The sequence below is a fragment of the Fusarium tjaetaba genome (assembly GCF_013396195.1).
Source record: "Fusarium tjaetaba strain NRRL 66243 chromosome Unknown NRRL66243_c0000013, whole genome shotgun sequence".
Classification (NCBI taxonomy): domain Eukaryota; kingdom Fungi; phylum Ascomycota; class Sordariomycetes; order Hypocreales; family Nectriaceae; genus Fusarium; species Fusarium tjaetaba.
This window is the reverse complement of record NW_023501209.1, coordinates 266,082-292,039: the sequence shown is the minus strand read 5'-3', so window position 1 is coordinate 292,039 and position 25,958 is coordinate 266,082. Positions and strand designations below refer to the sequence as shown.

At 48.5% G+C, this 25,958-nt stretch overlaps 10 protein-coding genes across 10 annotated transcripts; 5 read left to right on the top strand and 5 right to left on the bottom strand.

Moving 5' to 3' along the window:
• Nucleotides 1–400: 400 nt before the first annotated feature.
• On the top strand, nucleotides 401–1,402 carry FTJAE_510 (coiled-coil domain protein; the record flags this gene model as incomplete). The annotated part of the gene is made up of 1 exon (XM_037351573.1): nucleotides 401–1,402. One exon carries the CDS (start codon nucleotides 401–403, stop codon nucleotides 1,400–1,402), a length of 1,002 nt encoding a protein of 333 aa, XP_037212453.1.
• A 666-nt stretch (nucleotides 1,403–2,068) lies between these two features.
• On the bottom strand, nucleotides 2,069–2,854 carry FTJAE_509 (hnh endonuclease; the record flags this gene model as incomplete). The annotated part of the gene is made up of 1 exon (XM_037351561.1): nucleotides 2,069–2,854. The coding sequence occupies one exon, from the start codon at nucleotides 2,852–2,854 to the stop codon at nucleotides 2,069–2,071; it is 786 nt and encodes a 261-aa protein (XP_037212452.1).
• Nucleotides 2,855–6,050: 3,196 nt separating this feature from the next.
• On the top strand, nucleotides 6,051–6,722 carry FTJAE_508 (uncharacterized protein; the record flags this gene model as incomplete). Its single annotated transcript, XM_037351550.1, has 1 exon — nucleotides 6,051–6,722. One exon carries the CDS (start codon nucleotides 6,051–6,053, stop codon nucleotides 6,720–6,722), a length of 672 nt encoding a protein of 223 aa, XP_037212451.1.
• Nucleotides 6,723–7,271: 549 nt separating this feature from the next.
• Nucleotides 7,272–8,156, top strand: FTJAE_507 (PML1 subunit of the RES complex; the record flags this gene model as incomplete). Its single annotated transcript, XM_037351540.1, has 1 exon — nucleotides 7,272–8,156. The coding sequence occupies one exon, from the start codon at nucleotides 7,272–7,274 to the stop codon at nucleotides 8,154–8,156; it is 885 nt and encodes a 294-aa protein (XP_037212450.1).
• A 2,358-nt stretch (nucleotides 8,157–10,514) lies between these two features.
• FTJAE_506 (SERAC1) lies at nucleotides 10,515–14,393 on the top strand (the record flags this gene model as incomplete). The annotated part of the gene is made up of 3 exons (XM_037351529.1): nucleotides 10,515–10,517; nucleotides 10,591–11,282; nucleotides 11,339–14,393. The coding sequence occupies 3 exons, from the start codon at nucleotides 10,515–10,517 to the stop codon at nucleotides 14,391–14,393; spliced, it is 3,750 nt and encodes a 1,249-aa protein (XP_037212449.1).
• Nucleotides 14,394–14,633: 240 nt separating this feature from the next.
• On the bottom strand, nucleotides 14,634–16,211 carry FTJAE_505 (alpha beta-hydrolase; the record flags this gene model as incomplete). Its single annotated transcript, XM_037351518.1, has 2 exons — nucleotides 14,634–15,708; nucleotides 15,760–16,211. The coding sequence occupies 2 exons, from the start codon at nucleotides 16,209–16,211 to the stop codon at nucleotides 14,634–14,636; spliced, it is 1,527 nt and encodes a 508-aa protein (XP_037212448.1).
• A 1,149-nt stretch (nucleotides 16,212–17,360) lies between these two features.
• FTJAE_504 (alcohol dehydrogenase) lies at nucleotides 17,361–18,776 on the bottom strand (the record flags this gene model as incomplete). Its single annotated transcript, XM_037351507.1, has 5 exons — nucleotides 17,361–17,567; nucleotides 17,621–18,089; nucleotides 18,146–18,305; nucleotides 18,361–18,488; nucleotides 18,544–18,776. 5 exons carry the CDS (start codon nucleotides 18,774–18,776, stop codon nucleotides 17,361–17,363), a joined length of 1,197 nt encoding a protein of 398 aa, XP_037212447.1.
• A 560-nt stretch (nucleotides 18,777–19,336) lies between these two features.
• Nucleotides 19,337–21,304, bottom strand: FTJAE_503 (transcriptional regulatory protein pro-1; the record flags this gene model as incomplete). The annotated part of the gene is made up of 5 exons (XM_037351496.1): nucleotides 19,337–19,995; nucleotides 20,043–20,397; nucleotides 20,447–20,968; nucleotides 21,021–21,163; nucleotides 21,220–21,304. 5 exons carry the CDS (start codon nucleotides 21,302–21,304, stop codon nucleotides 19,337–19,339), a joined length of 1,764 nt encoding a protein of 587 aa, XP_037212446.1.
• A 396-nt stretch (nucleotides 21,305–21,700) lies between these two features.
• FTJAE_502 (NAD(P)H-dependent d-xylose reductase xyl1) lies at nucleotides 21,701–22,779 on the top strand (the record flags this gene model as incomplete). The annotated part of the gene is made up of 3 exons (XM_037351485.1): nucleotides 21,701–21,805; nucleotides 21,854–22,132; nucleotides 22,183–22,779. The coding sequence occupies 3 exons, from the start codon at nucleotides 21,701–21,703 to the stop codon at nucleotides 22,777–22,779; spliced, it is 981 nt and encodes a 326-aa protein (XP_037212445.1).
• A 166-nt stretch (nucleotides 22,780–22,945) lies between these two features.
• On the bottom strand, nucleotides 22,946–24,386 carry FTJAE_501 (C6 zinc finger domain protein; the record flags this gene model as incomplete). The annotated part of the gene is made up of 2 exons (XM_037351474.1): nucleotides 22,946–24,058; nucleotides 24,105–24,386. 2 exons carry the CDS (start codon nucleotides 24,384–24,386, stop codon nucleotides 22,946–22,948), a joined length of 1,395 nt encoding a protein of 464 aa, XP_037212444.1.
• Between the last annotated feature and the right edge of the window lie 1,572 nt (nucleotides 24,387–25,958).

The following is a 25,958-nucleotide window of genomic DNA, read 5'->3' as shown; positions in this document are numbered from 1 at the left end:
CTTGAAGCGTCTAAACTTGGCGAATACTTATCGACGTCAGGTTGCCGATAGCCGGGTAGATAGAGATTCACGAATTGCAGACGCTCGCCTGAGATGAGTGCCTTGGGGAACCTTTACCCTGAATAACAAAAACATTCCACTCTAGAGGCCTTCTAAACACATGTTAGAGTTCCCTAAAACCTTTTACGGCTTCCATGACATACCAGTATAGATTCGGAGTTTTGCTCTCTGAAGGCTTTCAAGAGCACTGACGTTAGTAGAAATTAGTGGACCCTACTGCTTTATCCTAGGTTGGAACCGCTTTCATTATCGACATCAAATCTTACAGTATCATCATACCTACGCCTCAACCTTGCTGTCGACTGTAAAGCGAACCGTCCACAAATACAAAAAAAAAAGTATGAGCAGTGAACACAAGAACGGCGCTGGGGTACAAGATGAAGAAGAGGATGACTACATGAACATGTCCTTTGACGACCCAATACCTGTAAAAGAGACATCCATACAGCGGACACAGCGATTGAAGCGCGAATCGCGAGCACGTGGCATCATCAAGTCGAAAGAGCAAATCGCAGAGGAAGAAGAAGCCGCACGTGAAAAGGCTCTCTCAACCTCAATGCTTGACGATGCCAAGGCGAAAAAGAGCAAAGGACTCGCCATGATGGCCAAGATGGGGTTCACAGGCGGTGGCCTAGGAAAAAAGACAGAAGATGGGGCTGCTCCTGGGCGCACAGAGCCTATCAAGGTCAGCGTGAAGGACGACCGTGGAGGTATTGGGTTGGATAATGAAAAGAAACGAAAAGTCAGAGAAGCAGCTGAAGAGAGGGACATCAAGGCTGTTAAAATGGACCCAGACGAGTATCGAGAGCGAGTGAGAAAAGAGCGCGAGGATGCAAGGCTTGAGAAGCAGTTCTTTGCAGCCCAGCGTACGGCGGAGAGGATGGACGATGAAAAGACAGAAGTTTATGGCCCTGGTGCTTCACTGCCAGATTCTGAAAATGAAAAGGAAAAGTCAAGACCGATATCATCCCGCCCTCTCAAGTCAATACCGATTATTTATCGCGGACTAGTCAGACACAGAGAAGAATTAGAACGAGACCGTCGTATGCGCTACGATCTTGAGCAATCACTATCGCGACTACCAACATACGAAGACGACCAGGAAGATGCAGACGACAAAAGGGCACTCGGGAAGGGACACACCGTGTATGCTACGGCTGAAGATCTCGACGAAGAAGACGAGGAGCTGGACCAGTTCAATGAGCTAGAGATTGGAGAGCGGTTGAAGAGCGTGTTGGAGTATCTAAGAGAGACGCACCAGTATTGCTTCTGGTGCAAAATGGTCTATCCTGATGCTGAGATGGAGGGTTGTCCGGGTTTGACCGAGGAGGACCATGATTAAATTGAGACAGTGTCGTGCGTGTCATGACTATTTTATGGAAAAACAGATAGACACTTCGTGTTATTTTAACCGATATTGACACAATAGGAAATCTTCAAGACACCCCCCTTTTTTATGTATACCACAAAGGCTGCTTTCACCTGGGTTACTTGCTTTAAGGCAATCTTTGTTGTCTTCCTCGCTGCATTATGCGACTATGTTAGACTCAGGTTGCATAACTGGCCTGGACTCGGTGAGTTGTCACCACAGAAACGCCTCAACAGAATTACTCGATTCTTATCTCACTCACCCGCAGCTTCTCAACCATTGCCATGGCGTCTCAACAGATAAGCAGATAATGAGTAGATACTTTGGTGGGTCGTGATGAAAGGATAGGAGTACAAGGCCAATATATGCCGAGATGGTCTATACCTCAACTGCTATTCATCCATCCTTATACAAGCTCGTAAGTTTCATGTAGTTGCCCAAGATATTGTCAGTGGATTCCTTATCGTCGTTAGCTTAAGGTAAAGCTGCTCAGCACAAGGCAAGAAAGGTTCAGAGCTGATACTATGTTCCAACAACTATTGAACAAGCTCATAAAATTCATGGAATATCACTATATTGAATGCTTTGCATGATGCAATAACCCCTTCTTCTCGTTACTCGTCAAAGTCACTGCTTGAGCTACCTCCCTTTCCACCTCAACCTACCAACCCAGTGAGCCCATCTTTGAACCTCCTCCTCATCCAGCAACAGGTCAACAGTGTAGTAGTCCCGTGCCAGCTCCTCGTGCGTTTTGAAGTGATGAACAAAGCGATGGCAGGCGCCACACAACCACGCCACGTTCTGCAGATCTTCTTTACGGTGCCATCCTCGCTTAACGGCCTTTTCATGGACGAACCGTGGGATGAGGTGATGGTAGGACAGAGGAACCCAGGATCGGGCACACAGCTCACACGCGTCAGCACGAGTTGAACGTGTAGCGGGAGGTGGCTCGATGAGAGGAGTTATGTACGAGGTGAGAATGGGAAGGAGGAATGACTCTGGGGAGGACGGAAGATGTGAATCAACATAGGGATCGGCAGAGATAAGGTTGTAAGTTGTGAGGGTCTCGATAACAGATGGTGGCAGGTTTAACAGCAAAAGGCTGTCTTTCGTGAGTGGGAGAGAGTACTGCTCCTGCAACGCTTCATCCTCTCGCCATGTCCGGTACTCGAGATCTTGCAGCTCCTCTGGAAGGTTATCAAATATCTCAGTAGCGAGATAATCGACAAATTCAGCAAGTTCGTCGGCATCTTTCTCCGTGTCCGTGTCCGGGGCCGGGGTGGTAACGAGCGGAACCCCGGTGTTCTTACCACGCCGACGGCGCTTGGGCGGGTCAGGGGCCGAAGGGGCGGGCCGAAGAAGAGTGGTGGACAGACAATCTCGAAAGAGGGCGTAGTTTTCAGGGTTGTTATTGATGGTCGGCATTGTAGTTTTGGGTGTTGTATTGGCTGTACTTGTAGTTAGATGCCACAGTCGATGCAGAGAATACCTGAGCTAGGTAGTTTGTTCCGTGACGTAATTGATTTCCATCACTATCTTTCGCTGTGGGAGATCACATATTTACATATTAATTCTTCCCGCTATTCACTGCCCTAGTTATTGGAGAATTTTAGGGAACGATTTGGAAGCTGGATGAGCTGTCTGAATGTTTGAAAGCTGTAGTCTTCCTGATAGTATTGTGCCCAGTAAGCCCCCGCCGGTTGAGTCATTCGGTGGAAGTGGCCAGCTTCATCCTGTAGTGCTTCACAGGGGCCGTATCGTACATTGTATCCTAAAAGGTGTTGAAGTGATGAGCTGGCGTTGCTGCATAGACATCATTGCAACCATGGCCCCGAGCGGTCTCATATTGTCTGAACGGTCTCATTAACGTTAGTAGAGACACCACCGCGGCGAATTCAAGTCCGAGCCGAGCCGAGTGACTGACCGGTCAAGGCTCTGAGCCACTGGGTGAAACGGTGAACAGCGAGGCTTTTTTTTTTTGGTGTTTCGAGTACAAAAGTACACGTGGCCAAGCTTTGTTATAGATGCATTGTTGATCGTCGAAAAAATGTATTAGCTGAAGACCCTGACTTAGAAACTGAAGGGCAACCTTGCAAAGTGAAGAGACTAACAATAGTAACACAGCATGCAGCGAACAAGCTTTAACTAAAACATGAAGTGGAAGGAAAGCTTGCGTTTCACTGATCTACGAGATCTTCAAACAACCTAGAAACATTATTTCCATGATCGTGTATCAAGGGCCTGACAATAGGGGGCACGATGTTGAACAACCATGGCTCAACAGAAATAGTATCGAATAACCAGGCGATGAAGTATTACCCTGTATAGCAGCATATTTTTCATATCCATAGTATCAAAGCATTGGAAACGCAAAGAGGTTACCCTTGTTTATTTATAATTGCCGCCTCTGCTGTATTGTATTCATGGTTGAAACGGCCATGGGCAGTAGATCCCCTAGGTAGCCAGGGAAGTCAGGGCAAAGTCAAACATCCATTCCATTAGTAGTGGGCACTTATCAGTGAAGACCCAGTTATCAAAAAATCGGCCCGCGGAGTCAGGATATTCTAGAAAGGAGATAGAAAAGTCACGGCACTCGTATGTCATCCAAGACAACAAACCAAGAAAGCGTCTGAGCGGAGATCTAATGTTAGGATATGGATGTCAGGAGATGCGAGGAGGTGTTACAAACAGCTTCAGGGCTCAGAAACTCTGTAAAGGGCTAGTGAGTTGGAATGTAACGCGCCGATACAATAGATCATGCAGCCAATTCCAGTAATCAAAAGGGCCAACATTCATGGCTATTGCTTCAACTCAAATGGGAAAGGGCTGAATGAGAGTTGAGGCTCTGCGGCAGAAGTAACATTCTGATCAAATATCAACATGCGATCTACACGAGATCTGATTTGCAATCTGAGTAACACCGAAAAGTATAGATTTAATCACCTGTTTTTTGGTCGCTATTCGGAAAAGGGCCACAGTTGTCAGGAGACTTGTGGTGAGGGCATTCAGGGTTGTGTTTGATCACACAGATTGTCCAACCAATGACGATTCCATGAAACCGTACGTGACGAGAGACGCAGCATGACATAACGGAGCGTTACATCCGAGAGATGGAAAGACAGACAAAGTCAGAGACAGAGACGGATGAGATTGATATGGAAACGGCATAACGTGAGAGAGGAACGGAACCCGAACTGGTGAATTCGACCGAAGACTACGCCGCAAGTCATGTTCGGTAGAGTCGGGGACACGTACGTACGTAAATACATACATGCATTGCATCTACAGTACTTATCAAATAAGGAGGTTACACAAATGAATGAGACAATCTGGGGGGCCGCGTAGCTTCACCAGACTCTCAATTCTAGGCTCAATGAGGAGACCAGGCTAAGGCAAGTCGCTGTAGAGGCTGATATGGAACTGCTTTATCCGCTCCGCTCACCTCCCTCCCCGCAAAGCATTGATGGAGGGCACAGAGCAGAAACATGGGTGGGGGTTTCCAGAGAAAGCTCTGATGGTTGTCAAAAAAAAATAAATATAATTATATCATTATCTGGCGGGCCTGAAAAGGTCGGAAGCGCGTAAGCCGCGGGAAGGACGGGAGACGATCCCATAATGGAGGGACAGAAGAGGGAGTCAGCCAAGAAGGGATCAGAGGGAGTAAAAGGCCCGAGTGACGAGAAAAGAATCCCTCCCAGGTTGGACATGAGACAGGATAGGACAAGCTCGATTGATTTGATATCAACAAACTTGGAATAGCTCGAGTACGGGAATCTTTGGGTGTACATACAGTATGATGACACGTAAGGCGAGGGACGTCCGTATCTGGTACAACATCTTTGTTGAACCCTCTCATCTCAATTGACATCACATACAAGAGATGGGCAGACAGCTTTTGCCATGTGAAAGTTGCACTCTCAACAAGTTTCACAGGCAAGTTTACTACTTGACTACCTACCTACGTATGGAGTAACTAGGCGGCGACATAGGAAATGCGATGCGCTGTCTCCACTGGCCATACCACTACAGCCAGCCACTGTCAAGACCAAGCTCGGTTGGGAATTACCCGATGCGTGGCTTTAGAGGCTCCTCTCGTGGGGGCCTGGAGCCCTGTCAATCGACCACCTTGCTATCATGAGTGACTTTATTGGGTAATCAACCACCTAAGGTTGTCTCGAGGTAAGGTAAGGTATCCAGGGACCAGGGTCTCGCTAAGGGTTCTCATCCACTTTGCTCTGCTGGGCTGTTTCTCACCTCAGGTCACTTACACACCACAGGTCAGGAAACGGAGCCAACGGAGATGGGATGGCGTCTCTGGAAGGGGGACGGGAGGGGGGAGTCGGCGCTTCTTTTGCTTTAACTCCCTCTAACTTAGTCGAATGGATCTTTGCCTTTCATTGAAATAGTCTGGTATGTCCTTCCAGAAGCTGAGTCCTTCGATATTTGTCTGGCTCATCATCTTTCTCTTACCTTCCTTGCCTTACCTGACCTATCTACCTACTACCTACACTATTATATACACCACAGCCTACCTCGTCAACAACACCAACTCATATATCTATACAGCAAACTCTATATAACTCCTATATACTATCGACGCAAGACCAGACAGACCAGCAACATGCATCCTTCCAAGTTGCTCACAAACCAGCCAAGCAAGGCCATCTACATCGATAGCATCGCCACACTCTCCGACCCTCTCTCCTCCATGTCTTCCACCTTCTCTCTTGTCTCTCTCCTCACCATGGCCTATCACATCCGAACACCGCTGCCTTCGAATCAGGAACGACTTCTTACTCTCTTGAATACCATGTCGCCGGCCTTAAGAACAGAGACAGAGTCCAGATACTCCCGCGAGGAGATCCTGAACTCCTTTGTCCACTTTCTCAGCCCCGTCCTCAACGGCATGGCTGGCATGCTTGAGCTTCTCACAAACGTTGACGCCTTCTCACGCCCAGAAGATTTCCGTCAATTCTGGAGTCTTGAGAGGAGCAATTTGATCAGAGACTTTGTGGAGAGTGGGGGACCGTTGCGGGGGATGCAGGGCTACGACGTTCCCTTTCTCGAGACCTTTGTGAAGGACCCCTCTTGCAGAATCGCTCTTGGTAGCAACAATGGTATTCTTTTGTTAGTCCCAGGGGACGCCGAGGTCGGCGATGATGTTTGGTGGGACGAAGACGAGCAGCGTCTTACCGTCTCCAGGAAGGGCGCTGAAGACCTCAACACCAATGCTGAAGCCTACCTTGACAATGGCTCCAGGATAACTGTCATGGCTATTTCTTCTGCCACCTAAGGATTGGCGATTTCGCACCTCATGACGACTTGACGATACATTTTGACTCTACTGATACGTACCCTTCGATTTTTTGGATTTTTTTTGGGAGAGGAGATTTGATATCCACAGCGGGATTTTTGGCAATTTTTTTTTCCGGTTCTTTTGGGATTTGCAGGCAGCTAACTGCGCTTACTGGAGTACTATGGCGGCGTATGAGCGATGATAAACCTACGTTACCTACCCAAGTGAAAATAGAGGTAGCACGCATAGAGCAGATCCATTGAGTTTATCTTTGATATGACAGTTGGAAATTTATCAAACTTTTATCATAAATGGCATGTGCAAGCGCATCCCACGTGCTTAAGCCACGGTTCTATGCCCGCCTCAGTTAGTGTACCAGCCACGCACTTGATAGTCCACTTTTCTTGATGGCTGTCTTGCAGCTTGCAGCTTGCAGATCTTAGTTAGCCTCCACTACCTACTACAGTACGTAGCTCTCCCATCTCAGCTGCGTCATCTTGGCTGCCCTGCATTTTTTTTCAACTGCGTGTACCTTACATTATCGCAATGGCGTCGGACGAAGAACGAGGAAGTAGGCCCAGCCGAAGGCGCTACAAGGGCGAGGACAACGAAGCCAGTGAAGATCGTCGATCGAAACATACAGAACGTGACTCCGGACGCCGAGAACGTCGTCGATCACACGACCGACGCGAGCGAAGACGGTCCCGGACACCAGAAACTTCACGGCGGAGGTCACGAAGCCGGGACCGTCAACGAGACACAAACCGCGAACACAGACGTCGGAGGTCACGAGACGATAAGACTTCAAGGCGAAGACGTGACGATGATGACGGGGAAGGCGACAGACAGGTTGCAAAGCGAAGCCCTGTGAGGCGCACTGGCCCTTTGCCATCTCAGGCAGATTCTTTCGCCGTTACCACCGGCGAGGCTCCCGAGAAACCCAAAGAAAAGCCCAACTTTGGATCCACAGGCGTCTTGGCGGCGGCATCGAATTCAGTGGCACAGGCGGACGGCACGACAATTACGCTCAAGTATCACGAGCCCTCCGAGGCGCGTAAGCCGTCGCCACGCGATTTATGGAAGTTGTTCGTTTTCAAAGGCCAGGATATTGTCGACACGATAGAGCTCAGCACGAGGAGCTGCTGGCTCATCGGGCGAGAAATGTCAGTTGTGGACTTGCCAGCGGAGCATCCTAGCATCAGCAAGCAACACGCCGTGATTCAATTTCGCTATGTTGAGAAAAGGAACGAGTTTGGCGACAAAATCGGCAAGGTCAAGCCGTACCTCATCGATCTGGAAAGTGCCAATGGAACGGTTTTGAATGATAGCAAGATCCCAGATAGCAGATATCTGGAGCTCAGGGATAAGGATATGATCCAATTCGGGCACAGCACGAGAGAGTATGTGATAATGCTTGCTCCAAGAGATTGATCTTTACGAAAATGGAACAACGCTCATTCGAGCATGGAGGTTCAAGGCCCGTGTCCAATATGGAACCATACGGCAAGCACACATGCCACAAATAAGAAACTTGGACCATATGCACACTAGCATTGACAGCAGCTGGGCAAAGGAACATGGTTCAATGTGGCCATTCAAGAAGGGTACACATACGAGGTCTAGAGCCACGCCAACAGGCACTCAGAGGCGGAGGCGATGTTCCCACAAGGAGAGGTCGATTTTTCCAATCTCATGAAAATGAGGCCACGGACCATGGTGGCTCTCGGGTGACTCCCGAGCTTTCAGTCAAGGGCTGAGCGATGACTCAACTGCGCAATGGCCCGGAAACCTCGTTGAGATTGGATGACTGTTGCGGCTGAAAGCAACTTGCTGGGGCCTGAATTCATATCGACTAGGTCCATGAGTATTAGCCCTGAATGCACCACATAAGAGAGGTTTTTGGCCCAAAAACTCGGCACTGAGTCAAGTATCAACCTGCTTCTAGTCTGGATGGGATTTTTCTCAGATCTGTATTCACGAATTGGGGTTGCAAATTCTTGCATCGGCGCAAGGACAATAACAGTTGAGGCTTTCACCTCAGATAGACTTAACAGAAGGCAAGAAAGGTATTGGTCCTATGCTTGTGTCTTATTCAAGAGCAGTACTATTTTCGTGGTGCTACTATATGTCTTTTGCCGCTTTTCTCACATATTCCCTCAACGTTAACGGAGTTAACTACCCATGCAAACCAACCTCCCGAAAGATGAATGGCAAGCTGTGACGCTACTGTTATTAGACGTGAGGTGAAGTCTGAGATGCTCTTTATAAGGCCATCTGTAAAAATACATTGTAAGCCAATAGGGCCAGTGTCTTCAATTTCTCTAGGTGCAGGACAAATTAGGCGATTATTGCTAAATTACCCAACTAATAAGCAGATAGTTGAAACGGATTGTTCTACCATATAGTAGCAAGTGGGCTCCAAGTTCAAATAACCAAATCAGGTTTCATGTTGCCGAGTCTGATTGTTGTCTCTTATCTATTCACCCCTATATCTTGTCTCAATAGGTAGACAGCTTTTGATCAGACCTATCCAAGCTGCATAACATAACCCCGTGTAGATCGAATACTATTGGAACATGGCCTCATGGTATTCCGCGGAAGTCTAATCTTATGAAGATGCACAGTCTTCTCTTTCACTCCATATAAGTGCCAGACAACTCAACTGGCAAAAAGACTTACATACAACAGCAGGTATTCGCTGGTCGTCACCGACCCAACTACTAATCCGCCCCTTATCAGCTTATCTATAGGGGAGCGGACGGGACCCAGAGTTCTCTGATAGGTATGGTCGTATGTGTTTGAGTGAGGGCATCCCCAGATCTTCAAGGCAGTCAACATCAAAGATTGTGCGACAGTGATAAACGGCATGTCCTTTCTTTGATGTCACGGCACGTGAAGGGTTGCCAAGAAGCATAAACTATATAAATTCCAAGATTATCCTACATTACAGCAAAAGGCGGGTAGCTCTGCGGTCTTTACTAGCTGTTATGGCCTGAAGCTTAAGGCGGGATGTTTTGAGTGTCTAGGTAGTCATGTAGTGGTCGCGGGGACCATATTACCTTTTTGAGGAGGATATGAATTAATTAAAAGCCTATGATTCCAAACGATGGGGCAAATTTTCAACTTTTTTTATGTAATATAAAAAGCCACTTAAGGCTCGAAACATATCTCAGTCTCACAAACCCCATATTTTCCGTGGTTTGGATCCCTTCAGCAAATATCTATATGATGCTCATTACATCCATCCATCCAATATCAACAGTATAAACGAGCGAACACCCCTGCCAATTATAGCAGCCGCCGAAAATGCACCTACAAAAAAAGGTCTTAGCTGAAACCCATTCGGCCAACGCGATAAAAAAGCCCTACAGGCTCCTTTCAGCTGGGCGAGCTCAGCCACTGCCCCTGACACGGACACGGATATGCACCATTTGACTCAGCTTTCAACAGTATCTATCTACCTAAAGTTTGGTATGAGTCTTGTGATGGGATGGCCCCCAATAGTTGAAGATGGCGCGTCGCACTCAGCCCGGCAATAAATAGAATAACAGGGTTGCGACTCACAGCCTCGGTGAGAGGAAATGATTGCTCACTCCCGTCACTTATTAGTCTAGGCAGCGCAATTGTCGACAGCCTCGTTCTGATTCGAGCGGCCATTTATACGCCGATCAGCCGCGCATTTCTTGCAAGGTTGCTTGCTTGCTCGCTCGACTTAGCTCTGTTCAGGGATTCCCCAATGTTTGGAACGACACCACGACTATCGAGCTTCCCCATTTTCGACGACACATCATGGTGAGTCTCACTGCTCGAACCTGTCGAGTCTCATTTACAGCGCGCAGCAGTTGACTAACAGTGGCCGAAATAGGGGTCCGAGAACCGTTCAGTAGCCCGCTACGAGACAACAGCGGTATACACTCATCCAGAGGCCAAAGTTGACATTGTTCTCGTGCATGGGCTCAATGGAACACCCGACAAGACATGGACGGCCAAGAATGGAACTTTCTGGCCTCTGGACCTATTACCAGTTGCACTCAGAGGTGCCCAGGCTAACATCCTGGTCTATGGGTATAATGCAGACGTCTACTCCAAAAAGAACAATCAAACAGCCAGCGACAGCTTCATTCACCAGCATGCGCAGAATCTCATAACAAATCTGACCCTCCATCGCCAAAGCGAAGGCACATTCAAGAACCCCATCATTTGGGTATGCCATAGCTTGGGGGGCATTCTCGTCAAACGAGCTCTCCTTTACTCATCTGATGTTCGCGAACCTCACCTCGAGCATTTCCGATCCATTTTCGTTTCGACCTTCGGCCTGGTCTTCTTAGGAACACCCCATGTTGGCTCAGATGCAGCTACTTGGGGTCTCATCCTTCAAGCCATGTCCGATGCAGTCATACCCAAGAGGTTTTTCGACTCTGAGTCGGTGCTTTTGAAGACTCTTAAGAAGGACAACGAAACCTTGGCAAATATCAACAGTCACTTTTTGGATATATATCAGCGCTTTGAGATTCATATGGTTCGCGAGAATCAGAAAACGGATATCAAGGGCCACAAGTATGCCGTCCTTCCCCCGTCGGAAGCTTGCTCACCTAGCTAACTTTCTTTTATAGAATTTTCATTGTTGATGCCAACTCAGCTGGTCCTCAGTTGCCTGGTGTCACTTACTACGGGATAGAGGCATCGCACTCCAACATGTGCAAGTTCGATGGCACCAACTCCCCAGGCTTTCGTAGCATTGCTATCACTATACTGCAGTGGATTCAAAGGGCCCCATCTGCTACCCAGGAACGATGGCTTGCCGAAGAAGACGAGAGACGAGCCCGTGCCATGGCAAGGGCAAACGAGATCATGTCGCCTTACACAAGTCAGACTCAGACACCTGTGCTGAGTCGAGATATATCAGCGTTCAGAGGGAAGAAACCAGTCCTGGAAGGATCATCTTTGGCGCTACTCAATAGAGATGAATCAATATTCGTTCACCCAGAACGCTTTCGACCCAACTCGCTCTTCAGAGGTCGACAGCAAGACTTGCAGGATCTTCATGCCATGCTCATGGACCCACAGCGTAGAGACCAGGGTACTTCTGCTGTTCTCATATGGTCAGTTCCTGGGGGAGGAAAGACACATCTTGCCAGGGAATATGCTTTCAAACATCGGCATAACTACTCGTGCGGCGTCTTCTGGGTACGCACCAAGACTCCTGAAGATCTCGAAGATGGATTCTTGAGGATTGCAAAACATGCCATGTCTCGAGCAGAAATTGATATACAGGACGAGACAACCCTCCAGAATCCGAGCAAGGTGATCCCTTTGGTTCGAAACTGGCTTGATCGATCGGAGAACTGGCTCCTCATCCTGGATGGAGCTCTATATGACACACCAAATCTGGAGAATTGCATACCCGATGCGAGAAACTCAAGCTTGATCCTTACGTCTACTGACACATCCATCGCAGGGGACCATCACTTTGACAATCCCCAGAAACTCGAACTCGGACCCCTGGCAGATGATGATGCTCGCACATTGCTGCTTGAGGATATGGACAAGAAGAAACCTTGGACTCAGGACGATCTCGACCGCGCTCTCGAAGTAGTTCGGTTGGTCGAAGGTCTGCCACTAGCCATACATACCGCAGCTGGTCAAATGAAAGCTACCAAAGAGCCACTGGCAAAATACATCCGATCTTACAAGAAGCGGCCCCGTACCGGCGGATTGGGCGCTTACAAAGCTGTGCGAGAAAAGCTTAAGGAACGAGGGGAGACAGCGGCGCTCAACCTCATGTATCTACTTGCGTTCTGGGGAGGACGGGTGCCGGTCGAGATGCTGTCACTTGGTATGTTATCAGGCCCCCACCACTCTCAGAACGAAGCTAACTTACCAGGCCTGAAGGCACTTGATAAGCGCACTCCTGTGCGTACTTATGACTCGATGGGTAAGCGGAGTCTTAACAAGACATTCACCATTCTCATAGCGTTTGCTCTCATCGAGCGTGACGAGATAGAAGATGTCCCATCGGTGAGCACGCCCGGCGAGACGATCCCTAGTTCAAGACCAATGGAGCCTCTTGATGTGCTCAAGATTCACGGCATCGTGCAAAGCTTCTTTCTCGAGGCCTTGAAGATAGACGGGCAGTACAATTTTTGGCTTGAACGTGCTGCCGCTGTTTTCCTCGAGTCTTTTGACCGCGGAGATAGTCGTGCCAAGAACAATAAGGAGATGGGCATTCCAGATGACTATCGAAGGTATGCCACCCAGTGCCGAAGGATTTTGAAGCATCTTGAAGAGGTCGATAGGCCGAGTCTAGAACTCATGTCCGTTGAGCAAGCCTTGCAAGGCCGTTTCGAGGATATGCAAATCAAGATTCGGACTTTGGCACGCTCAATGACCACAGACTCTGAAGGAAGATGGGTTCGGGGACCTTATGTGTCGGTATTTGAGAAAAGCAACAGTGCTTCTCTGTCGAGCTCTTTTACCACTCCGGATGACGACAACGTCGAGGAAGAAAAGCAAGCCCCTTGGGACTTGCGCACTAGTTTTCCTTCTCTAGAAGCAGACAACGATGCACCATATCCTTACGATAGTACCATGCCCGTACCGGTGTTCCATGAGGATGACGATACTCTAATGGGGAGCGTGGTTTTTCAGCAACGGCCATCAGAAAGACGTTCAAGTGGCAACAGCCCAAGGGTGTCTGAACGCGACCTGAATGGTAGTTGGACTTTGATTAGGGAGCCAAGTGTCCCTCGGTCAAGGCCACTCTTTGAGCCTGTCGAGCACGTTATAAGGCCGACAGTCAGAGGCCAGAGCGTGGGGGCTATTCCTCGACCAGGCTCTCACCCTCGCGAGATAACTCGTGAGCGTGCTGAAGAAAACCCTTTCATGGGTTCAGGAGATGGCACCATCCCAACTATGGAGATTGCCAACGCAGACTGGCTCACCCATGATCGCATAACAGACCTTCCACGCGCAAGTCATTCGGATACATCTCTTGATGCAGATATCGACCAGTGGGCACCGGGTCTGCCTATCACTAGCCACTCGGTGAGCAGCCTCAGACCTATATCTCATCATCAGCAACCAGCATCTTACCATCGTCGTACTCTATCTGCTGGGGAGGTCTTCTCGTCTTCGTTGCCAAATAGCCTTGCAAGCAGCACCCTTCGACCACCCTCGTCGGGACCTGAAAGTCACTCTTCTCAGCCCATGTCACGAAACTCTTCATCCAGATCAGATCAACCTGTCTCGAGCAACCCTCCTGTTCCCAGGTGGGCGCGCCGCGTACCATCGGCCACAGCCACAGAGCCCTCGGCACGACGTATCACAAATAGTCCTGACAATATCTCTGTGGGGTATCAATCCTGGCAAATGAGGCAATCAGGGCCGTGGAATCCCGAAGTGGCTTCTAGGAGGGAAATCACCTCGAGCCCTAGACCGGAGGCGGAGGCTGATAGCGCGGACATGGTGAGGTCAGGTTCCGGAGGGATTCAGTTCCACGGTCGCATTATTGAATTTGGAAGATTACAGCCGGCAACTGCGCAACCAGTCTATCCACTAGAAATCAGCGAGTCGACTCATGCTCTGGAAAGCCGGGCTACCGCCACTCGAAGAAGACGGAACACAAATAGCCAACCTCCTGGTTATCCCCGACCAGATACATTACGGTAAGAGCTCGGAAGAATTTCATGGACCTAAGGTCCCGGCTGCAACCAAATATGTATTATATGATGTACAAAGGATAAAAAGTAGATTTAAAGGACCGCGTTACGACCATGTCTTTTTAAATTAAAACAAAACCATCATGACTGGCTTTAGGGTATATCCATACAAGTATACTGGCTGTGGCACTTCTCAATGCTTTGCCTCTTCTTTATGTCCCTTATCTGCTTATGTTGCCCCCTCCCAAGCTCATAGAGTTGCTGTTCTAGGCACACCGTTCTCAGAGACAAGCATTGGGGGTAATTCTGCAGGACTCCGGCCATTTCTGTAACTCCACAAACGACTCACATCCTTCACACGGATTCCGTGATCGTCACTAGCCTCCTTGATTTTGTTTGAGATCCCATGAACCTCAATCGGAGTTGAAGCATCGCCAGACCCAAATCCCTGCGTCCCAGCCCATGATATTTCGAAGGCTTCTCTCGCGTTGGCAGAGGCACTGCCTTCTTCACCGACTTTGATGGCCTCATTCATGAACTCATTGTCTTCATCAGCTCCCACATACTCTCCAGTCTCAGCATCCTTCTTCAAAGGGAACATGGCGTTTAGGTAATGCTGATTCATCTGATGGCCACCGTGGCGGCCATCTGCCCGAGAGAACAATCGCCCCTGAAACCGTGGGAGTTCCCGCGATTCCATCCTGTTCGTTGCAAAATGCAGTATGCCCCATATGGCAACAAAATCTGTACTATTGGCATAGTGCTCCACATGCAAGATACACCTGTCTTTGGCAGCGGAAATAGATCGAGTCGACACGCCAGAAGATTCTTTCCTGACGGGTTTGCGAGTCTTTAGGGCCAGGTCATCCTTAGCTTCGAGTGGGCTGCCAGAAGGAGAGTCGAAAGAAGACTCGGTAAGAACGGTACTCATCGCAGATAGGGGCTTGAGGCGAGCCAGCATCTGCGAAGACCGATGACGATGAGGATTGTTGAAGTGATTGGCTGCATTTCCAAAGGTATAAACCTCGAGTTTTGACATTAGATCTTGTGGCAGCTCCTGGAGCAACCAATCGAGAACCAGACCTCCCTCGATTCCTCCTTGGGAGTGTAGCACGAAGACGACTTTGGATTTGCTTTCATCATATAGGATGTCTTTGAGAAGTCTGAAACAAATTCTCACATCCCCAGTTGCGTAGCCAAAATTGCGCTGTATCAGACATTCAACAACATCAAATATTATTCCGCGAGTCTGGTTGTGAATACCTAGAATAGGCCGGCCAAAGGTCAGTGCAAGCCGGTTCAAATTTGACTGCATCCAATGTTCTCTATGATCTCGTCAGTGGATGATACCATGTTTCAGTTTGAGATTATCATACCCAACAGCGACGCCGTTCAAGAAAACCCATTGTTCATGGGCGTGCTCAGGCCGAGCCTTGGCGTACTTTTCATCCGAGGTATAAGTTTCCTTACTACCGTTGAGAAGCTTGCAGATGAGCCAGTTGGTAAACATGAAACCAGCAATACCTGTTGCCGCCATCCAGACTGGAAACACGACAGAGAATGGCAGGGCTATAATGAACCCTAGCTGCAGGAAGAATAGAACCAAGTGGACGACAACGCAGAACACGTTTTGAGGGGATGGATAGAGCTCATCGAAAACCTTGCATTTGAAGGGATAGACGGGCCAGATGACCCATGGCAGTGCCCATACATAGACAAAGAAATAGTATACGTCTTTGGCGAGAAGCTTGAAGGGAAAGTCGGTATGAGAGTAGTCGATGACGGACTCTTCGCCAATCTGAGAGCGATAGTACTGAGTAGCACCCATAGTTGTGGTGCTATGGATGTATGTGAGGTATTAGTAGGTATTCATTGAGCATCGAAATAGGCGGTAGGTAGTTGTTGGAAGCGGTATGGAGGTATGGAAGCGTTGGGAGACTCGAGGTGCTGGCCTGTCTTTTGTTCAGCTGGGCTACCTTCCATTGGTATTTTAGTAGGCACCTTAGTAGGTACTAGGCACTTAGATATAAGCCCGTATATGGAAGCAAGACAACTGACGTTATGAGAAACTGTCGCGTGACAAAAAGTCAAGAGCGAAGAGCAGGTGCTTCACATGCAACAAGACTGCTGACGTTCCTAGAAGCAAAGCAACTCTAGCCAAGGTATAGTACAGTACCTTACTACCTATATATCTACACAAGCATGTATGCGGGTTGGCAACTAAAATGCTCAGCCTTGTTCCATGTCGACACCCTCATCCCCTGATTTTGGCCCAGGCAACGACGAGTCAGAGGCCGAAAGACCATGTCAGATGCCCCCCCCCCGTTGACGATGAAGAATTGGATGCGACGTCATCACACCAACTTGGCGCTGGGATCGCTGAGGCTTAGTGGGCTCGGCAGCCAGGGCATCCATTGGCATCAAAAGCATTGATGGTTGTGGCTAACTGGAGCCAAGACGGATGAGAAGACGGAAAGGCTTGGGCAGGGAGCGCTACAATGTCAAGTCGTGAATATGGTCTCGACTAAGGTGCCTAATTGTAAAAAAAGAGATGTCTATGATTGTACAAGACGAGGCCGTTGAAGATGTGGCGGCCAATGGGATTGTTTCAGTGCCAGTTTCCACTAATACGATCCCAGTATCGTGGGTCCATAGGTAGAGGTAGCTGGAGACGGAACCTAAGGTTGGCCTGAGTTTATAGGGTAGCCACTGGTACCTACGCGGTACGTACTAACTACCTTATCTTGATTTCTGGTATTGAAGCCAAATCGCAGGATAATAAGTCTTCAACTTGTACTTTAAGGATGGATCTATGGGCATTAATATTTACAGAAGTGATATTTATCAAGACGAGGCAGTGTATTTATTTGAGGTGCAGTTAATTCACTACATCAACTAAAGACACAATACTGCCTTGGTTAAGTAGGAGTAACAATGGATGTCTTGTTGGACCAAAGACTACATATTGCTGGAGATTTTAGAAATACGATGTCTCAGCCTCATCCACGATATGCACCTTGATGCACCCATTCTTAGGGTCTGCCGATAAAGTCAAACCCTCCAGAGCCTGTTCCAGAGGGAAAACATGCGATACCAACTTCTTCGCATCTATCAAGCCCCCCTCAATACACGCAATACCTGCTGGCCAGGTGTCCTTGTATCTGTTGATGAATCTAAGTTGAATCTGTGAACTATCATCAGTGTCCCGCCTTAGCACCAAAAGTCTTGATCACGCACCTCAGCAAGAGACAAATGCATAAAAGGCAGGTTGTTCATAATCGACCTGCCAACACCGACAACCATGAGAACACCTCCACGACGTACCATGTACGCAGCGGAGCATACACTGCTCTCGATACCGGTACACTCAAACACAACCCTAGGCTGAACATACTCTGTCTCACCGAACAGTTTCCTCACAGCCCTGCCATTCTGCTCGTTGCTCTTGCTAATGTCAACTTGATACGTAATAGCTGTTGGGACAAACTCCTTGGCAAAAGCCAGTCGTTTGGGTTCGACATCCGTGATGACGAGGGGATGGGCACCAGAAGCTCGCGCGGCGGCGAGAGCAAGAAGACCAATAGGACCGGCACCACAGATCACAACCGGCGTCCCGAGTGTGATTGGGGCTGAGTTTATGCCGTGGAGGACGACGCTCAGGGGCTCGAGAAGGGCGCCCTCGGCGAAAGAGACGCTATCGGGGAGTCTGAAAGCCATTAGTTCCTCAATGCTTCCATGCCTTATAACTCCACTTTGTCATACTTATGAAGCCATTTGGCGGGATGAACCTTGTATCGCTGCAGAGTTCCTGCATAAGGGTAGACCCCGGAGAACTGTACATCTTCACAGAGATTGTATCGGCCGTCTTTACACAGAAAGCAATGGCCGCAAGGAACGCCTGGCTCAACAGCCACTCGGTCGCCTAGATATTCGTATAAGTACATAATAATACTTCATTCTTCTCATTTTTTGCTTACCAGGTTTGAGATCTGCAACATCCTCACCGACACGGATCACAACACCAGCGGCCTCATGTCCAATGATACAGTCACCCTCAAATACAAGGGAACCTATACATCCTGTTTTCCAGAAATGAACATCAGAGCTGTCCACATAATCAGCGACCAATGTCTTTTGAGACGGGAAATTCCTCATCTCACCCGCAAATACCAGTGACCTTGATCTGAAGAAGAACCTCGCCAGAATTGGGCATATACACGGGCGCATCGACTCTTTTCAAGTTATGATCTGCCGTGACCTGCAAGGATGGGTTCGGTAGGGGAGCCTTGAGAGTCTGTGTATCACTAGGATAACCGTTGAGCTTCACCTTGAGCTCATCAGCTATCGGTGTTGTATCATGGGTGAGGGGTTGTGAGGCTGCCAGCGAGCACATGGTGATGGAACGAAGCGAGAAGAAGGTTTAAGGAGAAGAAAGGCTCAGCGAGGACTGTAATAAAGAAAGAGTGACAAAGGTAACAAGAGAGCAAATAAGAGCCATCTTTGTCTCATTACACCCCGTTTTACTCGCATACAACATTGTCCGTGTTGCAGATGGTACTCTACCTATTCTACAGTAAGGTAAGGTATCTATCCGGCCTCTAGGTTATCATATCCCCACTTCTCCACCGAGAGACTAGTCGAGGCTTAAAGTTGCCTATTCTGGACGGACATCAACAACCATTCAACCCTTCATTCGTCATGGTACAAATAGATTTCTATAAGCCTATAAGGCTCCATTTATGCATTTTCTGAAGCATCCCAAGGCGAGCCAAAACATGGGCTTCGTGACTGGATAACATATACCACCTGGGCACCTAGCTATTGAAATTATGTACTCGTTCTCCAACGATATGTAGAGTTGACGGCTAAAAGCATGGCCACAAGATACATCGTTTCTCAGCCCTAAAAGCCTATATACATAAGAGACGAAGCATACTCAAACACCCGAATTTCTCAATCTGGTTGCCACTCATGCATTAGTTGCGCTGACAATGAGAGCACATTCCATCCTGTCAACGACCCAATGCGATCAATTCCTCGCAGAATAGCATGCTGCTGGGGTTCATAGGTCATCCGCTTAGCAGCAAAATAAAACGAGGCCAACAAGCCAAAGTCCCAGTTGGCCCGCGTGTCATTATTGAGGCTGATACCACAGATTCTGTGAGCATGCCATAGCGGTGATAGATAGATATTTCGACCATGCTCCTTCGGGAGGGTACGTGGCCGATTCTGTAGAAGCAACAGCATCGATGTATGATACAGCTGATTTGCCAAGATCGCTGACCCGTTGGTAAAGAGCACCAGAGGGAAGAGTTGTTCGCCGTCTTCAGCCTCGAGCATGGGTTTGAAGTCCGTGGGACGATTTGAGTACCACTTTTGAAGAGCCTCAGAGAATGCCTTCCATCTGTGAGCGGCCGGAAGGCGGATCGTGTCAGGATCAGTCTGGATATCACCCCCGAAGCAATAATTCAGGACCTCAGCACACAGAAGAACGGGCTCTCGCCCGCATCTGTGTGGTTCTCTACTCAGCATGCCCATAGGTGAGGAAACTTCGCGAGAGACGATGGAGGGTATAGGAACTGAAGAGCCGCTCATAAGACCGACAGAAACACCTGAACTCGTTAAAAGTTGCCTTGAAATTTATGAGATATGAACCAACCCAGGCGTAGGATCATCCAAGACATAGCCAGTGCGACAGTAGGGTGATGTAACTGGAGGGCAGTCGAGTTGATTGCCTCATAGCCTGTACTCTTAGACGGGCTTAACCAAGAGGTCGGTTGTGTGGCGAACTGTCGGCGGAGGGTGGTAAAGGTGAAGACCAGAACGCAGCAGAGGATATCGATGCGGGAAGTGCTCGTATCAAGTAACAAGGGCTGCTCATTTAGATCCAGCTGGGTACGATCTCCAAGAGTTTCCAAAGAAAGGGAGAGGACAGAATCAAGAACAGAAACAGAGTTCATAGCAATACGTGGGACAAACAAACCAAATGTCTGGTCTGGGTCGTTGATATCAAGCTGTGAGATATGTTAGATCGTTCCCAGAGACAAGAGGGGGCAACTTTACCCAAGGCGCAATATTATATCTGTAGTGTCGTAGCAGCTCAACAGCACGATCCTGTGGCATATGAAGACAATTGGGGAAGACATCTTCACGAGGTTTATCTCTCAATTCTAATTGCACATTCTGTGGAAGCTGTCCGAGTAGTCCCCCATTGGTGCCGGTTTGAGCTACTGCAGGTGCTGAACGGGATACATAGTGATCGTTACCAAGAGCGAGGAGTCCGTCGAGGGCAATTTCATACGCTGCATTCGAGGGTGAAATAACTAGGTTGAAGTCTACAGAGTCTTGTAGACTATGAGAAGGAGCTCGAGGAGATGTGACACAAGTATCGATGCTGGGACTGATTATCGCTGGTGACGGAGGCTGAGCAGGCAGTTCGGGTGGGTTTGTTTGTTGAATCTTGTGCGCAGCAACAATTGTATCTACCTCTGTAGATGAGCTCTCTGTCTTTTCAGCCTCGCTCAAGGCGAATCCGTTACGATGTGCATGGGTACCAGGTTTCGTTGCTGTTTCTGGCACAACAAACTAGTTCTTATGTTAGCAGGCATAGTTCAATCAACGTCCTTGATCAACATACCCTCAGCTTAGCATACGATTGTTTTGCGTTACGAGGACCCGAAGACGTCTTCGCGTTCTTTTGAAGAAACGACAGCTTGGTGCCATACTGACACTCGAACCCTCCACCAACACATCGTTGGCACGAAGGCTTCCTTTCATCGCCTAAGGTATAATTTAGTGAGTGTCCGCTATGACATTTACCCAGATCGTTGACTTACACTTCCGTCTTCGTACCCTGCACTTGAGACACCCTGTCCTCGTTCTCTTCAGGCGGGTCTTTGACTCATTCTCAGCGTCTCCCATCGTAAATAAAGTGTTTATATGAGAAAGACTGCAACTCCAAAGTGGGAAAGTTGAAGCATTTACGTGGGGTGGAACCTGGGGAGATGGGGTATGACATGGGGTTTTCGTGGCTGGTCTTGACTCGTTAGCTTCACAAATATTGCCAAATGAGGAATAACTAAGCGTCGGGAAGCGGCAGGGATTTTGCTTCTGTTTATGACTTGGGATAGTACTGAACTAGTTTTGATATTATCATGACAGGTATTTCGAGATGCTGGTCAAGCGGATACTGGAGGGCAGAATTGATAAGAGAGCAGCTCAAGACGCTCTCTCCAAGTCTCATTCCCGCCTTTTTCTATTTTCTAGTTACCAGTCAAAATAATCTAGATCGTGATCGGGCTACTTGCATCCAGAACGATGGCTCCCTCTACTATCAAGCTCGCATCTGGCCATGAAATGCCCTTGGTTGGCTTTGGCCTCTGGAAAGTTCCCGCCGACCAAGCAGCTGAGACCGTCTACAATGTGAGAACCCATACTTATTCACGATTCAACTGTGTTAACAACCAGTAGGCCATCAAGTCCGGATACAGACTCTTCGACGGAGCATACGATTACCAAAACGAAAAGGAAGCGGGCCAGGGTATCCAGCGCGCTATCAAGGAGGGACTTGTGAAGCGTGAAGATATCTTTGTCACCACGAAGCTTTGGAATAACTACCATGCGAAAGAACATGCCCTTGCCTTTGCCCAATCCCAGAATGAGGCATGGGGTCTTGGAAATATTGATCTCTTTCTCATCCACTTCCCGGTTGCCCTCGAGTATATTGAGCCTGAGAAACGTCGCTATCCTGTATGTTTGGTATGGATTCTTTTTGTGCATGTTGGTCAATATTCGTCTAGGCCTGGTGGATGAATGATCAAGGTACTGTCAAGCCGGCTAAAGTCCCCATTCGCGAGACATGGGAGGCGCTCGAGGAAGTTGTCGAACAAGGTATCGCCAAGTCCATCGGCGTGTCCAACTTCCAAGCCCAGTCTCTCTATGATGTGCAACGCTACGCTCGTCGTCCTATATCCTCTCTGCAGATCGAGCACCATCCCTACCTTGTCCAGCCAGACCTCATTGCTATGGCTCAAGAGAACGATATCGCGGTCACAGCCTACTCGTCATTTGGGCCCCAAAGCTTCAAGGAGCTCCCCGGTATCTTCTCTAAGAGAGCTCACGGTGCCGAGCCTCTCCTTGAGTCTAGCCTCATCAAGGGCATTGCTGGAAAATACGGCAAAACTCCTGCTCAGGTTTTACTACGATGGGCAACGCAGCGCAACATTGCCGTCATTCCCAAATCAAACAACCCCAGCCGCCTAGCGCAGAATCTGGATGTTGTGAGTTTTGACCTTTCTCAAGAAGAGATTGGGAGCATCTCTGCTCTAGACCGCGGCCTAAGGTTCAACGATCCTGGCTTTCATCTTCCTAACTTTCCTCTCCGTATCTTTGCTTAAGCCGGGGACTGGGCGATATAATTAATAACCTGGAGGATTTTAAATAGATGAGACTCATGACTTATTACTCATTGGATCCCCTTCTCGTTGGCTGGTGATGGTATCGACTTCAACCGTTTCCCGTGATTTGTTTGTACAGTAGTGAAGAGGGGAGACTATAGACACTTCATCTGACCTTGTAACCCCATGCGTGTTCAAGGTCGGTTATGCGCCAATTAGTCGCCCACCCCGTCATCGCCTCTATGCTCAGGATCAGCTTGGAGAGAAGCAAATGTTCTGACTTGTGACTGAGAAGTCTCCCTGCAATCCAAAGCGGCTGGATGGCATTATTGAGACAGCCTTGATGGGGGTTGGTCAAGGAAATACCGCATATACATTTGGCATGCCAGATGGAAGATCCTGTCGATCCCACGTCAAGCTTGACCTCCCGAGGTTTCGATTCTAGCAACAGCGTGCAGGCTGTGTGATAAAGCTGATTAGATGAGATCCCAGCCCAATGAACAAAGAGGATCTGGGGAAATGGTCGACTTTCAATGAATTGGACAGGAACCACTTCTGCTGGTCGATCCTCCACCCAAGTTTGAAGATCGTGCCAGAGTCGTAGCCACCGTCTTTCAAAAGTTGCAGAATCGCAACCATTGTTCTCCCCAAGCTCGACATAGTGAGTGCGGTCAGCAACGAGCTCACAGACCTTGGAGCAGAGATATACTGAGTAATTGGCGTGCATATCTGGTGAGCGGTGGTCTCGAAAAATGTCAGCAGCGGAGTTGGGATCCGAGCCAGGAGGTAACCATCTGTCCAGTGGTACCAGCGTGCCTTGAGTTCCATCAGAAATGAGCGCACCGCATAGATCTAAAACAAAGTCAACATCGACACAGGAGAGAAACTTTGAAGAATAACACAAACCCATTCTTGCATAACACCAAAAGACAGCTTGTAGGAGGCCGCCACTAAAACCGTTGACGTCAAATGAATCAAAGAGGGCAGCACACCCTTCGAGGTGACGGCGCCAGTCTTGTGGACTTGCGGACATCATTTCTAGACAGCAGAGAATGACGCATATCGGGATTATTGTGAGGTCTCGGGCTTGAAGTAGGGGGTTAAGGAGACGAATGGCTTCCTGGTAGAGTTCTAGACTGTCGAACGAATGCTGCCTCGCCTCTTTACGCTCCATTTGACGTGCGGACAGGGCGAGCACTGCATAGAGAAGAGCCGGGCAACTTCGAGCAAGGACTGGTACTTGAACAGTGAATGCTCCGTTGCTATCAAACATATCGAGCTGTAGCGTGTTAGTAACTGAGTAAGCACACGCATGATGTAAGTACCCAGGGAGCTACTTGGGCGACATAGTTCTTGAGGTATTCAAGTCGTCGTCCGGAAGCAAGGGCTGTCTTTGTCTGAGCCTGAGCTGCCAGTTCTTCGTCCGTTGGCCCAAAGTTTCCAAGCGTGGGTGAAGTTTCGCGGGATGGTGCTGCAGTCTGAGCTGTGTTGAAGATGAGGCATCGAAGTTCTTCCTGGTATGCGAGATATCCAGGATCTTGGACGAACTGATCCAGTGGCCAGCTGTTGGAGGGCGATGAAGAATTGTCTGCAATGAAAGACGCCATTTTGATAAGTTCATACGGCTTGGCGTGGAATACCGCAGTATACAGAGACTTCTTCTGCAGTTGCCACTTTATTTGAAAGTGGTCGATGGTGAGAAGGCCGTCTGGCCTGTGATAGGTTGCATTTGCAGTAGTAATGGAATATTCTGGCGATCATTCAAAGCAAGATTCATGTAAGATTCATGTTTTCCCAGGTGGGCTTCTGATATTGAATGTGCTAGAGATTCTGGGCTAATAAGCTAACTGTCACCTGGCTGTGCGGGGTCGGCAGCGCTGACCTTGGCTGGTACAATTACTGGGTATATGTACTTCGGTTCTTTACGCCCCTGTCATTCAGTTTGAGAACATGAAGCTATCGTGATCACAGCACACTGAGATAACATGTCTTCTACAAAGCTCTAGGTCTGAGTCATGGAAATTATATGGAACTCGCTACTATGCGACGATGACAATGCAACCAATAACGCAGAGTCAGGGAGAACTTTAATGATTCAGTAAATATAGATCAGATTAACCAAGGCCACAGCAGTCTAGCGGTAGCTACTATATACTTATTATAGTACGTTAGTAAAACGACACTATGAGAAACGGTCAAAATACTAGACTCTATGCGTATGAGCAATATCGCAGGAAAATGATTGATCAACTCCAACTACAACTTGCCAACGAATAGTGAATAGTACCAAGCGCATTCTATCCACCCATGTCTCACGTACCTTGCAGCCGCGACAAACCAATGATGAAACATGTCCACTTCGAGGGAGAACCAATGTTGATATCCAGTTTATCGGGGTTAACTACCTATCTGTTCCTGGAAAATGTTCGAGCTGATCGTGGTACTCGGCGGTCTATGTATGTATCTATGTACTATATGCACGCACGCTTTGGCTTCTGGTTTCTACTTCTGTAAGACGATGAACGCCATCTTAGCCATGCATATAGTTTGGTGGTTTCTGTTCAGCCTGTGGCGCGTCTTTGCAAATGATGCTATGTCACAGTTGCATGGAATGGTTGTCCACGGAAGAGATCCGAGAGTGTGCTGCTAGGTTCATTGTTTACATACAAACATCTTTGAGTTAATTATGTACTACTGGTATCTCACCGACCGACTCAATGACGATAGTAATTCACTATCGTACCTCGGAGAGGAGCCTACCCGTGAGCACAGACACAGACGTTGTGAGTTGAATGCAACCAAGACTCTCTTCTAAGCTTAGTCTGGCCACATGGCTTCGCAAGGGGTTCAACCGTGTTCCATTGCTTCTGATTCTGATCTGGAACGATGTTCCTCAGGATCCCTGTTCTCTTCCCCCTTTCATGTCCACTTGAGCAATCCAGCCGAAGAGGAACGGCGCCGCGGCAGATGAAGATGCTCGCGCGCATTTGGGGGAGTATAGTCGATAGTGCAGTAATAAGAGAAAAAGGGGCCTCCTTGTAAGGGTCCTTGGACTCGCCTCAACGCCCAGCCCAGCCCGCTGGGACAGTCTGTTTGACAGCTCCAGAAAAAAAGGTTGGAGAAGTAGAGAAGATAGAAGGCTAAAGCCCAAAGACTCACGCACTCTCCAAGTGATGGCA